Source organism: Arachis hypogaea, chromosome 7, assembly GCF_003086295.3.
Source record: "Arachis hypogaea cultivar Tifrunner chromosome 7, arahy.Tifrunner.gnm2.J5K5, whole genome shotgun sequence".
NCBI lineage: Eukaryota > Viridiplantae > Streptophyta > Magnoliopsida > Fabales > Fabaceae > Arachis > Arachis hypogaea.
Window position 1 is genome coordinate 11,485,415 of NC_092042.1, and position 16,133 is coordinate 11,501,547.

Below are 16,133 nucleotides of genomic sequence, written 5' to 3' on the forward strand. Positions count from 1 at the left end.
TTTTTTAAATTAGATTAATTTGTTTTGAATAATATTACAAAATAATAATAATAATTGTAAACATGCTAATTTATTGTTGTATATTATTTTTTAAGAATGATACACACTATAACTTTTCCAAAAAAAAAATGTAATTAGCATAGAAAAGTGCAACTATACTTTCTCTCTTTTTCATAAATAAAAGGAATTAAAATGAATTGACTAAATATATCTTGGCTAAAAACTTAGTCACCAACGCTTTTTTTCTTTTCCTATTTTATATAACAACTTGATTTTTTGTTTTTTCTTTTTTCTTTCAACTTGGAAATGAAGATGAAATTCTTCTTCGGGGACAAATGGTCAGCAAAAGCTGCTTACCAGTCAGCTTGATAAGAGTGCAAAGACAACGAAATGCATAATATATTAGAATATTCAAGATAAATGCATTGGGTACATTTTTGTATATAATATAAATAATAACCGTATGATTGGGTTTTAAGTTGAGTTTAATGAATCTCTGAGTGTCACATTGTCCCCGTCTCAATGAAAATAAGAATCTGTTTAACAGTTCAAGCCTTCACGTTCATGTGTTACGCTATACGCGTGGAAGATGACCCAATTAAGTTGAATCCCCCTTCAATTCTCTAAGAACAATAACTTACATATTTCAGGAGTGTTCAAATGTTAGTTTTGAATATTTGATCGAGTCAGAACCAAAGTGAAAAGTGAAAATACATTCACAGAATCATATTTGTCATTATTACAATGAATTAATAAATTAAATAATTAATAAAAAATTATTGTTGTATAGAGGTGACAAATGGGTTAGTCCGTCTTGTTCCACCAAAAATTCGTTCTGTTTAGTGAGACAATCTCAAAATTTTATCCCGTTTCACTTAGTAGGTTGGCGGGTTTCTTTTTCTTATTATTAAATCATTAAATATTAAATAATATATATATCTTTATAATTATTTCAATCAATTTATAATTTTTAAAAAATAAAAAAATTATAATTTTTAAATTCACAAACATTAAAGTATTTATAATTCTAAATATCTAATAAACATAATTATCAACCAAATTTTTTGAAACAAAATAATAAAATCAATATTGTTTAAAATATATAATTAAACATCTTCAAGTCTTCTTTAATTAATTAAAGGTTAAATTACATAGATGGTCACTATACTTTCAGTGAAATTGTAAATTAGCCCCTACACTTTAAAAGTTTGTAATTGGGTCTCTAAAAAGAATTAAAATTTACAATTTAGTCTCCATCGTTCAAAAAGTGTTTAATTTAATAAAATATTCTCAGCATATTCTCTATTTTAACAGAATATTCTCAGTATATTTTGAGAATATTCTATTAAATCAACACTTTTTGACCGATAAAGATTAAATTACAAATTTTAATTCTCTTTAAAGACTCAATTACAAAGTTTTAAAGTGTAAGGACCAATTTGTAATTTCACTGAAAATGTAGGGACCAATTGTGTAATTTAACCTTAATTAAACATAAAACATAATCTAAATTATAACTTAAATAAAAAAATAATGGGCCTGCTAGGCATGCCCGCCCCGTTCTGCCGAAACCTGCCAAAATCCACAAATTAGACGAACTTTTTTATTATAACGGTCTCACAACTTTAGCCCGACCTATCTTTTTTGGCAAGTTACGTGAGTCAGAGCTATCCTTATTATTGTACAAACTACTTAATTTAGAATAGCAGTCTCGCATATGACATCTCTATTACCACTATCCCAAATAAGAACAAAATCTCTCTAAATGGCAAATAATTTTCCATAAAAAACACTATACTAGTTAAAACTCCTATGCAGCCTCGTTGCCAATTACCACTCCACTTTTTACTCACACAAACAAAGTCAATTTTGTCTCTACTACTACAAATATTGGCATCACAAGTAATCTCACACGTATCATCATGAGAAGACAATATCCAACTATTACTAATAGAAAGAGAGAGGCAAAGAAACACGATTCATCTAAAAAAAAAGAGACCTAAATTCCTACGTTGAAACTAGAGCCAAACCTGTGATTTTATTCAGTGACCACGGTTTGTCTGAATTGAAAATATCATTATTCCTTGATCGTCAAATCCACCAAAAACCCACAAAAAATTTAAAAGCTTATCCCTTACTATTTTTCAAGAACCAGAAATACATATTTTGAGGCTGAAAATTAATTTGTAGATTTTGTCAAACAATCTGAACTTTCACACAATTTCTAGCACAATATAAGACAATTTCTAAAAAGACAAGACACCTAATTGATTATAAAACGTAAATATAAACCATTAAATTTTGGATACTATTTAAATTTAATTAATTCGGTCATTGTATTAAATATGCAATTTACATGTTAAAAAGTGCCATAAATTTGAATATTCTAACTACTTAAACTAATTCAACCCAAATTTATTGATTCCGTTTGAATGTTTTTATTGATGAAGTTAAGCTCTTTCGATAAACATTCCTATTTTACATAAATTTAAAATTTATATTTTAAAATTGGGTTAATAGTCAAAATCGTCTTTAAAGAATTACCTAATCATCATTTTGGTCCCCAAAAGATAAATAATCAAAGTAATCTCCGAAAGATAATTGCATTAGTCAAGTTCATCTTTCCGTCATCTAAATAGCTGACGTGGCTAATATTTGCTGACTTGGAACACTAACTGACAGCGTAGCAATCCCAAAAATGACATAGCTTTGTTTTTTTCCCCACAAGTTGTGATACGACGTCATTTGATCTCCATAATGGATATTCAAACGTTTCTCCCCATCACTACTCCTCGATTTCTTCCTTTAAAAGTGCGATCTAAAACCTCCTCGAGCATTGTACCTCCCTCGCCATTCGCCGCTTCCACTCCTTCACCATTCTTGCTCATTGACGTTCTACCCGTAATTGCCGGCACTGTCTGCTTCCTCGGCCTCAAGCTCCACGGCTTCTGTAGTGCCTCTTTTGCCCCGACTACTTTAGCTATCTTAGCGTCATTTTGCTTTTTCTTCTCCTCTTTGTCCTCATGCTCGTTATTGGTGTTGGTGATGCGGTTATGAAGTGAAGGAGTGTGGTTTTTGTTTTGGTTGTGGCTGTTGCTGTGGTGGTTGGAAGGAAAAACAGCATAGCGGTTGGTTCTCGGTGGTTGCGATCTGACACATGGTAGGCGGTTATCGAAGTCAGAGTCATGCTCGTGATCAAAGACAAGATGGCCGAAGCGGTGGTGGTGGTGGTTGTTGTTGGAGATGGTTACGTGGTGGCTCTTGACAATATCGGTACCTCCCTATTTCAAAAACAGTAAAGTGAAGTTGTGAAGAGGCTGAGACTTCAATGGTGCTGTAGCCATTCACACACGTTTTCTCTTCTTTGTTTTGCCAATGAAGAAGAAGAATAACATAAAAATTGGTTGAAACTCAAAACGTTGTTGTATAGAAGGTAAAAAAGTGAAAAATCCTAGCGTAAGGAAATAAAATTGAATGAGGGATAATTTTAGAAAATGGTGATGAATTTAGAATTAGGTTCCTGACATTGGGATTGATTTGAGTTAATTTAATAAATTTATCTACTCAACATCAACGTGACTAAAGTTTGGAGTGTGCTACACTGTCAGTTCAGTTAATATAAGATTACGGAAGAATAAATTCGACCAATGCGATAATCTTTTAAGAATTATGTTGATTAATTTTATTTTTTGAAAACCAAAATAAAGATTAGATGATTTTTCGGAGACAATTTTTTTTAGTATCTAATTTAATTATGTCTTTGCTTTAAAGCTTAACCTTCTAAACTTTAAAATTTTAAATAAACAATAGCAATGGCTTTTCTTTTACAATTTCGGCCACCAATCCCCAACAGATTCCAAGATGTAAGAAAGAAAAGCACCAGCAAAAGACAAAAGCAAATTAGGTCGATAGTAACATTTACTTTAATTTCTTAATTAGTTATTTAACTTTTTTTCTTATAATAAATAAATACTAGTAACTTATGATACATACATTCTCTTTGTTCAGCACTAGTATCTCCTTATCAAAATTTTCTAATATAATAAAATTATTAAATTAATTTTATTCATTTAAAATTATAATATTCAACAATTTAAAAGATTAAATCAAAATATTAACTATTTTATCTTTAATATTAAAGTAGATCTTTCAAGAATTTAACTCACTAATCCAACTATGTTTAAAAAAGTTGTTATTAAAATGATTAAAATCAAAATTAGCAAACTTTTTAAAAAGCATTTAATTAGCAAACTTTTTATCTTTTAAAATTTGATATATGATAAAAATCAAGGACACGTGTCTACTTCTGATAGGACACTTTGGTTTAACCGACGTTACCCTAACCCTAACCATAAATGGTTAAATACTGATAGCTGGCCACAACTTCTGAGTGTCTCATTTCTCAAAATCACAATTGGCAGCAACTCGCATATTCCCCACAAAGGCACACATATTCTCCCAAACAGTAACATTCTCCTACACTTGTTACCACGGTAGACCTTTCCTTCAAACCAAAGTAAAATCAATTCTCACCGTCGATCTTTTATTTTAAAATCTATTCTACCATCTACTGACGCGGAACACCAAACTACTGTGCAACCCTCGATAGTGAACAACCACCATTTTGCTCTAATTTTCCTCGTGAAACCAACCTAGGCTAATACGGCATCGTTTCACACAAGCCACGTCACAAAAACGACGTCGCAATTAAGTGAAGGCGAGAGAGGAGGAAAAAGAAAAAAAAAAAAGAAAAAGAAAGGGAAAACCTTGTTTTGAAATTTCCCATAGCTAAGTCGACGAAGTAAAGAAGAGAACAAATAGAGTGTGGAATGGGGGAAAGGAAATGCTTGATACTCAGTTTTGGTTCAATCTTCTGATAGTTGAAGTTTGATTCTTTTTAAAGCGATACGTTGCGTTTTGGAGTTTTGGTGTTAGTGTGGATTCGGTTTAGTGAGGGAAGGGTTTGTGAAATTTTTTGAGCGATAAGGAAAAAAAAATAGAAATTGGAGATGCAAACGGAGGCTAGGGTTGGCGTGGCGGTGGAGGGAGGTGTGAGGAAGCTGGTTCAGCCGCCGCAGCAGAAGCCACAGCAGCTTGGGACGGTGTCGCAGCTTCTTGCAGGAGGAGTCGCCGGCGCCCTCGCCAAGACCTGTACGGCGCCGCTTGCGAGACTCACCATCCTCTTTCAGGTTCCAAATTTATGGTCAATTGTTTTTTTCATTAATTACTACTTTTTAAGAAAAAAAATGAACTTTTTGGTGCTTATTACTGAAATTTTGCCACAATTTTTCTGAATATTTTTTTCTGTATTATTATTGTCATGAAAGAAATTTTCAGTTGGGAACTAGCGAACTAGTTTTGGTCCAAAATTTCAGTGTTTTTTTTATTATTAAATTGGAAGAAAAAGGGAATGGTGGATTAATGATAAGCTGGGAAGCGAAAATAATGAACTTCGAACTTCTTTTGAGTATAGTTTGAGCTATGTTCTGTTTAGCTCCACATTGATTTTGAGGGGTTGGGTGTTTGAATACAATTTCCTTCCTTATTTAGTTTTATTCTTTTGCCAGAAATTTTGCCATGTTACATTGCGGCACCCGTTTTAGAGGATGCATATATTTTCAATGACTTCAATCTTGCTCATTTTCTATTGTATTATCTGATCTATGTCTAGCGTACCATACTTTTCTAATTTTTGCCATCTTTTAGGTTCAAGGCATGCATTCTAATGTTGCAACTTTGAGAAAACTCAGCATATGGAGTGAGGCTTCAAGAATTATTCATGAAGAGGGATTTCGAGCTTTCTGGAAAGGAAATCTGGTTACAATTGCTCACCGCCTACCCTATTCGTCTGTTAACTTTTATGCATATGAGCACTACAAGAAGGTTATTCCTATTCTGATGCATATATTTATTTTCATTGGACTATCTTACAGAGAAATTTTTTATTTATAAGTTTTTATTGTTCTAAGATTGGTTATTTTGTGCAGTTATTGAAGACAATTCCTGTATTGCAAAGTCATACAGATAATGTCAGCGCAGATCTTTGCATACAGTTTGTAGGTGGTGGTCTGGCAGGAATAACTGCTTCTGCATCTACTTATCCATTGGATCTTGTAAGAACACGGCTTGCTGCTCAGGTGAGATTTAAATATTTAGCGTTTCTGTCTTATTTAACATTCACTCCTTTAGTCTGCCTGGCCTTGTAAATTTTGCCAATATGTATGGTTTAAGTTCTAGATTTTCATCCAACATTTTGTGCCTGAGTTGTCATCCCAGTCAATTTAATTTTGTCCCTTATAATCAGAATCAATTGCATAAGTAGTCTGTGTTGCACCTTAGTCACTTGTATGCAACGAGCTTTGTGCAAATCTGAACGCTTATTGCCTTATCTTGAAGTCAGATTATATATCTTTGATGTTAATTTAGTGTTGGTGAATTTGATGTGTAATGTGCTTAATATCAAATTATCAATTGCTGATACTAAAATAATGCAGACAAACACCACATACTATAGTGGTATATTTAATGCTTTACAAACTATTAGCAAGGAAGAGGGAATATTTGGCCTTTACAAGGGACTTGGAACTACACTCTTGGTATGCCGTTATTAACAACTTAGCACTTTAATATATTACTTGTAAAAGCTTGTTTCTTTCTGTTAGTAAGATGCATCTCCTGGTGTTAATGCAGACTGTAGGACCAAGTATAGCAATAAGCTTCACTGTATATGAAAGCATGAGATCTTATTGGCAATCAAATAGGTAATCAGTCCAAAAATTAATATAGTGTTAACATGACCTCTACCTTTGCCTTATTTGATATATTCTATAGCCAGCATGATATTGATGTTCATTATCTATCTGTCCCACATCAGACCCAATGATTCAGCTGCTGTTGTCAGTCTGGCTTGTGGCAGTCTTTCAGGCATTGCATCGTCAACAGGTGAGTGATCTAAAGGCAAATTGACTAGTTGAACTAAGGTGATCCTTGTCACAAATATTCTTGATATCTTGAACCTTTGTTGTGCCTTGTTACACTAATATCTTGACAATTTGCAGTTTTGATGTTTCTTGCAACTTGGTATTTTACCTTTTTCCTACGTCTCTAAGTAGTATGCCATTGGAGCATTTAATATAGTTCTGTTTTATCTCATTATTAAATTTGCAATTACAGTTAAGAATCCTTCACTCAAAACTATTGAATTGCTAAACCCTAGAATATTAAAGGAGTTAATGTCTGTAGTACTTTACTATGCTTTTGATGCAGACAAAGAGAGTTTGGTGCAGGAACTGCACCAAGTATCTAACCAGATTGACCCCTAGAACCAGAGACCAGGTTGGAATTGTTATTTTATCTCTGGCATATGAGAAGTTAGTAAGGAAGACAGCAAACCAAACCTTTTCCTGTCTCTCTATTAACTTTATTATTATATAAGCTCAAGTAATCATCTTTCCAAGTTTTATTACTTGACATGTCTCCCCAAGCTAACCTATGCAGTGAATTCTATCATGGGGTGGCATTACTGATGAAAATTTCCTGAGTTATCAAATGTGAGAGGCGTCCTCTTTGAGGTATGCTTCTCACTTAGGCTTAACTATCACCTGATGCTTGGTTTGGTATCAGAATCCTTCAAGCATTGTTGATATGTTTCTGAGGAATCTGTTCTTGCTGCTTTTATAGTGTTCCTTTCAGCATAGTCCAAAATGAAGGAGATTTTGGTCAAAGGAAACATAGTATAATCGAGTTCCTTCTGATGAAAGTAAATGAATTAAAGGAAATCTCACTACAGTTCTTTGTGGGGGAGTAAACTAAATCTTATATATTTCTTGTCTTTGTATAACTAAGGCTGTGTTTTGTTTTGCATTTTTTATGTTCTGGATTTGTTGAATGCTTATTTTCTTTACAATTGTTTTATGATTTTATCAAATTTGATGACTAATATGAACAAGTTATGATCTCATCTACAATACAATCCTGTGCTAAATTGAATTTCTTACAAGAATGGATCTGGTTCAATTCATCTGTTATGTAATATGCAGCAACATTTCCCTTGGATCTTGTGAGGCGGCGGAAGCAACTGGAAGGGGCTGGTGGGCGAGCCCGTGTGTATACAATGGGCCTCTTTGGTATGTTCAGACACATTATTCGGACTGAAGGTCTGCGAGGTCTATACAGAGGAATTTTGCCTGAATACTACAAGGTGGTGCCTGGTGTAGGCATTTGCTTTATGACCTACGATACACTGAAGAAGCTTTTAGCCGACATTTCTGCATAATCGCACAATTCTGCTTTGGAGTTCCGAGATACAATTAAGTCGATAAAGTTATATGCCGACATTTCTGCATAATCGCACAATACTGCTTTGGAGTTCCGAGATACAATTAAGTCGATAAAGTTATATACTGATTTAAGTTCATTATATTTCATGGGTTCGCATGGTGGCAATTTTGTGATGCTGCTGTGGGGATTGCATTTTTTCCCTGTACAGATCATCAAGAACATTTAATATTTACCCGTTAGCAGTCTTGTATTCTCATGTGGTCTTCTCTGTCTTGCGCTTGCTCTCTCTGGAAGACAGAGTACTGGAATGAACTATAATATCAGCAACTGAATGCCTTAAGGAGACAGTTTTTGCACATGGAATCTATATACTGTCTTTGTTCACCAGATGAAGTTGAAGATATCCATGTGACTGTAGGCTTTCAGTGTTGTGCAGCATTGCTGTTTTTCCCCTCAAGAAGGATCGTTATTTCAGAAGTGACCTATTCTTACTAATAGAGTAGTTATAGTTAGTAGTTACATGTCATTTTAGTTAGAGTACATTGTCTTACATTCATATTATGAGTAGTTTCAAGAGTTGTCATTTAGAGGAAATCTTTTTCTTACAAATAACAATTAATCTCAAGTGGAATCTTAGTTGGGAACAAATTTGTTGTGAATTAGAAATTTTATGCAGAATATATTTATAAGAGAAATGTTGATCAACATTGTCAACATAGATGAAGAAACATTTTTGTTTCTCTTTTGCTCAATGGAAGTAAAACTTGTTGAATACAAGCCTACAAGGTTGTGTCTTGAGTTTTAAACCATACAAGACCAATCACTTGTTAAATCAAAATAAAAAAGAAAGTTCTCCAACCCATAATAAGTGATGAACTTGTGTTCTCACTTTTCAGTTTGACTTTTGACTACTCTGGTAGAAGACCAGTGTAACGAATATGGTCAAGAATGGCACGTAAACCATATTTATTAACAGCTTCATTTGCAGCTCTAAAGCCACCACCATAAGCAGGGGAAGAATCATTTGCAATCTGATTCAAGAAAAACTCTCCCAACTTGTTTTCAACATGAGACTTTGCTCCTTTCTTTGAGGAAGAGGAGGATGAAGAAGGATAAGATGATGATGCTGCTGCTGCAGATGTTGATGGCATTACTTCTGACTCAAGCCACATGTATGAGAGAACCTGACATATACCTTCCTCTACTTCAGGATTAAGGTTGCGGTAACCTGCTTTGTTCAACATAAATATGATGTTATTACGGATACTAAGTATAATACAAAGATAACGATGAAAATGTCTGTCACCTTTAAGTCTTAACCATGCATGCATTAACTCATGTGCAAGGATGGCACCTGTGAGTAGCCTGCATCAGATACAAATATCAAATACTCCTAGCATGTACATGATAAAAACATGGTTTTGAGAATCGGACCAAACTGACCGGTTCGACTTAGTTAACTAGAAAAATTGACTATCAAATCGGTTAGGTTTAAGGTAAATAGTTTGACAAAAAATTGATTAAAAAATCGATTAAAAAATCGGTTAATTAGTTAAATCGGTACTGTTTTTCAAAATCAATTTTATTTAAAATCACTTTTTTAATTATATATGGTATTTGTGTTTGAGTGAGAATAAGCATTTATTCTTGTAGTTACCTTGGAAGACCATATAGGACAAGAATTGCTGTAACTTCACATCTTCTAACCAGCATTTGATTTTGCGTTCTCGTCATTCGTCGATGGCCTCCATGTCTTGGCTTTCTATGTATCTGACACATGAAATCGCAAGATACTGTAATTCCCAGACAAATGTTCAATGTATTTTTAAAGAAAAATGTTTCTAATTTCATACACTGGTGATAGTCTGCTCTTCTGAAAGGCATATGCCCCTTGTTTCTGGCATGTGATGAACAGCCTGCAAGAAGCCATACATAGTAAACGATGACATCATTGACTGAATTATTTTACGTCAAATTTTGGTAAAAAGTTAGACAAATTAGTCCTGTCGTTATTTAATAGATATAACAGCAATAAGAATTTTTAAAATTCTCAAACTAGTCCTTCCATGTATACAAAGTTACGAACAATCTAATATGAGGACTAAATTGTCCAACAAAATAAAAGTTTGGAGATTAATTTAGGGATTAAAATTTGTTGAGAATCAAAATGTCCGACTAAAAATTTTTTAGGGATTGATTTGGTGCATGACATGTGACTTGGAAAGGTATATATAAAAAAAAACATTGGATGGAACTTTTCTTACATTTTTCTCCCCAACAATAGCTTCATTGAGTGCTTCTCTGGCCACAAGAAGCATGGGAATTTGTTGACCTATTTTCATATTCATCCCTTCATAGTAATCTCTGATAGAATGATAAAGAGGCTGGCAATCACCAGTGTCTATTATAGCAGATTCCATGCACTCCATGCACAAACTTCTTCCATCTTCAAGTCTATAGTATTTTACATTCCGAGGCTTCAAAGAAAACACAGATTCAGAAAAAAGAAATTATTGAACATATAAAGATTAATAGTTATAGCTGTATTGTACCTCCAATCTTTCGCAACTGCAGCAGCGAGATGTATAATCATATTCATGAGATGGACAGTATTTTTGGGACCAAAAGGGGTGGCACCTATACTCAATCAATCCAGCAGCATTTATAGGAATCTGAAATCATAAAACATGAATGCAAATTTTCAACAATTTTAACAGTCCTTTTTCATGAAGATTACTAGGAGGTATATGAATGCATAGAAATTGACTACCATACTCAGAGGAATATAACAATGATAAGGTAGAGATATCTGAACTAGTAATGGCTCAATGATCTTACAAATTGGAAGCAAACTTCACATTTTGGGTGAGTCAACTCTTTAAAACAGGACTTGTGATATGGATGCTTCCCTGACAAAGAAAACTTGCATCAAAAGAAAAAAGAGACAGTAAGAGAATGATGAAAGACAAGTATGAAAACTAATATTTCTGCAGCACTATACAACTTTGGTGACAGTCCAAAACAATATTCATTTGTGGGAAATATCTCAAGTATTTTACACAAGCTGTGTCTGAAAAATGTGTAGAAAACTATAAACAAACAAAACCAAACATCCAACAAGTATCAGAGGATCAAGATCAAACTACCTCGCGCTCGGTAATGGGATACTGACAAGCGTGACAACGAAAGCAATCTGGATGAAAATAAGTATCCAAGCATCCCAAACAATTTCCATAGAGTATCTCCTGGTTACACCCTCCACATATTTTTCTATTCAAAAGCAAAATACTCATTACAAAGATATAAATGGTAGTAATATGAGTTTCATTTTGATTATATATTTAGATAGTCCTCTTACCCCTTGTATTTTTCATTTCAGAGAAAACTAGATTATTAGAATAGATTCCTTATATTTATTCTATCTGATTCTTGAATCAAATAATAATACATAGATATTTTCCTGAGATAAGTATATGCCGTTTTGTTAGTTATTTCAAAACAGACTTTCACATGTCACAATATGATTTGTGAACGAGATGGAGTTAGATGTAAGAAACTTGATGCAAGTTTATGCTTTTCAAAATTCCTCTTAAGGCCTTCTTTAGAGGTTGAGGAGTTGAAGCAAGGTGGTGACTGTATGCCAGCAAATGCATCTAGTTTCTTTTCAACTTTTCTTAATTTGTTTGAAAAGGGTACTGAAAGAACAGATTCTTATTCCTTTTGCAACTTGGTTCATTCGAAAAAACAAGAAATGATGCACCAGGACCATCAATCCATCATTTATTGATATAAAGTCTTTTATCTTCATCTAAATTTTCTTAAACATTGAAAGTATTTGATCAATGAAAGTATTTACATTTACATCTGGTTAGATGCTTCCATGTAGATAAAGTGATTATATATATATATATATAATGCCTGAAAAATCTTGAGGATGTGGAAAAAGCATAAAAAGTTATTTCAATTAGTTCTATATGACCAATATCAATAACCCTTGATATTGACTAAAGTGAAATAAAACAATTGAACTATGGCATCCATATTTCAGTAAAAGATTCAGTTTTACCTATAATCTCTGGGGTAATATGGAGCAGCATTATATGGAGGGTATGCAGCTTGAAGTGCTTTTCCATAATCATCATTGTCTGTCCCCCAATTATATCCTTCATGTGCTAACAAAAAAAAAAAAAATCAAAGTTTAAAAAGCTATGGTCAGAAGGATCATGATAGCATGGAACTAAACATTTCTTTGAAAATTAAGTACCTACCATTTGGTCGCTTTAAATCTTCTGCTGAAGATCGTGACATCGCATGGCCGAGATCATCATTCTCCCTGTTATGAGCTCTAGAACCATCATCCTAGTTACATCAGCAGTATTATTCAAGATATTCTCTTGTCCTTAATCAAGCATGTAATGGTAAATAAATTCAATAAAGTTCTTCATCAAAGCAATTGATAGTTGGAAGTGAATAATAATTTTCGGTTTCACAAAGCTGAATAATCAATCTAGAGGGGGCATAATTATATGGCATATGCTTAAAACAATTGTTCAGAAAGAGCTGACATGACTTATCAATAAAGGATGCACATGATTCATAAATCATAAGAAATCCATAAATTTCTGGTGCACAAGATACAAAGTAGGATTTATGACATTGAATGAAATGTCATCACTTGGATTTGGATATGAAATCTATTAGTACAGTTGTAGGGAAGCATGATGATGACATTCAAATTTTCCCACCTAAGAGTTAAATTTTCCCATTTTTTTCATTGAAATCCAATGAAACTGTTCTGTTGTTAAAACACAGTGAGAATTCAAATTGACATTAGTACAAAACAAGTTATGCATTGATAAAAAGAGAAGAAGTCACTCAGATGTTCTAACTTTTAAGGAACTACTAAGCATCAGGAGAATGCAACATGAGTGTATAATTTGAATCATAGAAAGGAGAAATATGTCTGTAAAATTCAATTTTGCTAATAGCTATAACTTTTGACTTAGTGGTAAGTGCTTGATTCTACTAAGAACTTGCATTCTTTACTTTGAGGAAAGCAACAATAGACATCATTGAAGAGAATAGGTAATTTAGAGTTTACAAATGGTCTAGGGGGTGCGCGCCAAGCGATGTTTTCCTCGTCCGGTTCTTGCAGGCGACGGCCACCTCTTCCTCTATTGGACCCTCCTTTGAAAAGCCTACTTAACCATTTCATGAAACTAGGCCTTCTCTCTGAGCGTGAAGAACTATAATCCCCTGCTTACAACCAAAATGTTTCAATCAGAATTAGAACCACCATATGAAAAGTGTAACTAAATTGAAAGACTTTGAGAATACCCATCAATTAAATCAACAGAAAGTAGTTGAAAGTTCAATTAATAGCTTCATACCATATATACATGGATGAGAAAAGTGATTGATATCTGAAGGAGGAGCCATATATGAGATAGAGACTTTGAGTGAAGAAAAAGAGAAGAAAGAGGAAGGAAAAGGACAGGAGGGAGAGAAAGAAGAAAGAGGTTGGAGAATGAGAGGTAGGAAACAAGTTCCATGGAATGAAAGAAAGAAGGAAGGTTGGTTAATAGTAGTAGTAGTTGAAGGGTGGTGACGAGGGAGAGGAATCTGTGAGATTCTTGGCTTGGAAAGCAATGAAGAGAAAGTTAGAGGATGGAAGAAAGATGGGGTTGTAGAGGAGGGGGAATCTGATGTGGATTGTAGAGAATCAAAGTGGATTTAGAGAGAGAAAGAAAATGTGGGAAAAAAAAGAAAAAGGGTAGGAAAAGAAAAAGAAGTGCTGTGTTTGCACGCATGCATGAAGCAGAAACAGAAACAGAAACAGAAGAAGCAGAAGCAGAAGTTGAAACTTGAAAGTAGTTGTAGTGTTTATAACTAACTAACTGTACTTTAATTTCTTTTCTCTTTGTTGCTTTTTCACATGCCTCTTCTTGGGTTTCCAAGAACTTTTGCCGGGTAACAAAGAGTATAGAGACAGTTTTCAGTTTCAGTTTTTCCTTCTTTTGTAACTGTCAACTTCAACCATTTTTGTGATTATTCATAGAATAATACCATGTCTTTTATGTGCCCAATTTTATTTGGAACACAACAATGTTAAGTTGTTTTTAGAATGACTTATAACATTGTTCATTTTTTTAGGACAAAAGTGGATGCCAATTTATACACATGAATAACAGATATAATCATTTATCCAAAACACAAACTACTCTAATCATTCTAAAATATTATATTGATCTTCATTTATTAAACTTATTAGTTAAATTATTTTTTTTAACTAATTGTAAAATGATAATCTTCTATATCAAATATGATAATGTATAAATATTAAGTAGAAATAATATAGGGTATAAAATTTACCGAAATAAAGACAAATAAATTTTAAATATAAAAACTAATTTATCCCTCCAAAAGAATTAAAAATCTCTGTCTCCTGGTTGTCTCACTCCTCTTCCTCTTTCATGAATCCTTTCATTTTACTATCTATCACTCAACAATGTTTTTTTAACCAAAATTCAGAATCACTACACTAACTAGGGGTGACCATAGATAAAGTAGGATAGGGTTTGGATTCAATTCTAATTCTCTACACGGGTTGAGAATATCTCAATCATAATTCTACTTGTTCTTAATTCGTAAATACCCCGATCCTACTTGCAAGTTATTAAAAAGATGCGATATTATTATATAACTTGATGATAATTTAAAATAAAATTGATTTTTATGTAAAAAAAATATTAAATTATGAATTAGTGATCTTTCTTTAGTGGCTAAGTATCTTTTGCATTTAATGAGATGTCCTTGGTTTAATATATATATAGAATGCGGATTAATCGGATAGAATTGAGACTCAACATGTACCTTACTTGACTCGCACCAGAACTCTACCTACAGTTTATCCCACCGTTGCGGATCAGATTGATAACTCTATCCAATTGATATCCAACTCGCATAAAAACTCTACCTACACCCTATCCTATCTATTACGAATCAAGTTGATAACCCTCCTCAATCAATCAGGTTAGATCGAATTAAATATCCGCAGATAAATACATATTACCACCTCTAGCATTGACAAAGACTCACAACACAAAAATTCACCCACAAAAATACAACCATATCCTGAACTCTATGTTCGCAACCCAAAAACAAAAAATTAATTATATGTATCTGCCATTATTGTATTGATTCAATGTTTTTTATTTTTTATTCTGATTTTATTTTATTTATTTGTTAAATGGTTATTCTCTCTTGTCCTTTCCACCAAAGCAAACGCTTTTGTGCTGTTTGTCTCCCCTTTGACGTGACACAACCATTATATATATATAATGTGAATTTTGTATAATTATATATAAATATTATTAAAATTAGAATCATATTTTTTATATTTTGATAAATTTTTTTAAGTTATACTTTTTTAAATACCGTAATTACAATAGTCACTAAAATATAGTTATACTAAAATGACTCACATATATATATATATATATATATATATATATATATATATATATATATATTAAAATTGAAAAGGATACGTTTTAATCTCTTCATAGTATACGCAGTTTACAACACAGGGAATCATCCTTTCTGTTGCTTGGATTTATACTTTTTTTTTCTAAATATTAATTAAAAAGAAAAACAAACGCTGCCTTACTTGACAAATTGAATTAAAAAGGGGAAAATTCTCAAGATAAATTCAAAATTTTTAGTGATGTATATTGTATTTGTAACGTGTTGATTTATACCATTAAAATCTGATGCATAAGCATCATGGTTACTTTAGTAGGGTTTAATCAAAGAAGAAAAAAAATGTCTAATAATGTTAGGCCAGTGAAAAA

At 32.8% G+C, this 16,133-nt stretch overlaps 2 protein-coding genes across 7 annotated transcripts; one reads left to right on the plus strand and one right to left on the minus strand.

Annotated features, from left to right (window-relative positions):
• The first annotated feature begins 4,381 nt into the window (after nucleotides 1–4,381).
• Nucleotides 4,382–8,928, plus strand: LOC112702466 (uncharacterized). 6 transcript variants are annotated; one of them, XR_011863665.1, is made up of 9 exons: nucleotides 4,387–5,189; nucleotides 5,707–5,883; nucleotides 5,988–6,137; nucleotides 6,495–6,596; nucleotides 6,691–6,761; nucleotides 6,875–6,942; nucleotides 7,267–7,335; nucleotides 7,498–7,571; nucleotides 7,681–8,928. XR_011863665.1 is itself a non-coding variant. In XM_025753504.3 (8 exons), exons 1-7 carry the CDS (start codon nucleotides 5,010–5,012, stop codon nucleotides 7,320–7,322), a joined length of 804 nt encoding a protein of 267 aa, XP_025609289.1. In that variant the 5' UTR covers nucleotides 4,387–5,009; the 3' UTR covers nucleotides 7,323–7,335; nucleotides 8,040–8,928. The 6 variants fall into 6 exon arrangements, 2 of the variants coding, with proteins under 2 accessions (XP_025609289.1, XP_025609282.1); XR_011863664.1 differs by having other exon boundaries at nucleotides 8,040–8,928; XR_011863663.1 differs by having other exon boundaries at nucleotides 4,382–5,189; nucleotides 7,267–7,571.
• Nucleotides 8,929–14,270, minus strand: LOC112702465 (protein DA1-related 2). The gene is made up of 12 exons (XM_025753496.3): nucleotides 13,671–14,270; nucleotides 13,382–13,536; nucleotides 12,549–12,639; nucleotides 12,347–12,452; nucleotides 11,427–11,550; nucleotides 11,119–11,202; nucleotides 10,833–10,952; nucleotides 10,545–10,757; nucleotides 10,134–10,196; nucleotides 9,938–10,050; nucleotides 9,587–9,645; nucleotides 8,929–9,508 (listed from the first exon to the last, which is right to left on the minus strand). The coding sequence occupies exons 1-12, from the start codon at nucleotides 13,717–13,719 to the stop codon at nucleotides 9,189–9,191; spliced, it is 1,497 nt and encodes a 498-aa protein (XP_025609281.1). The 5' UTR covers nucleotides 13,720–14,270; the 3' UTR covers nucleotides 8,929–9,188.
• Between the last annotated feature and the right edge of the window lie 1,863 nt (nucleotides 14,271–16,133).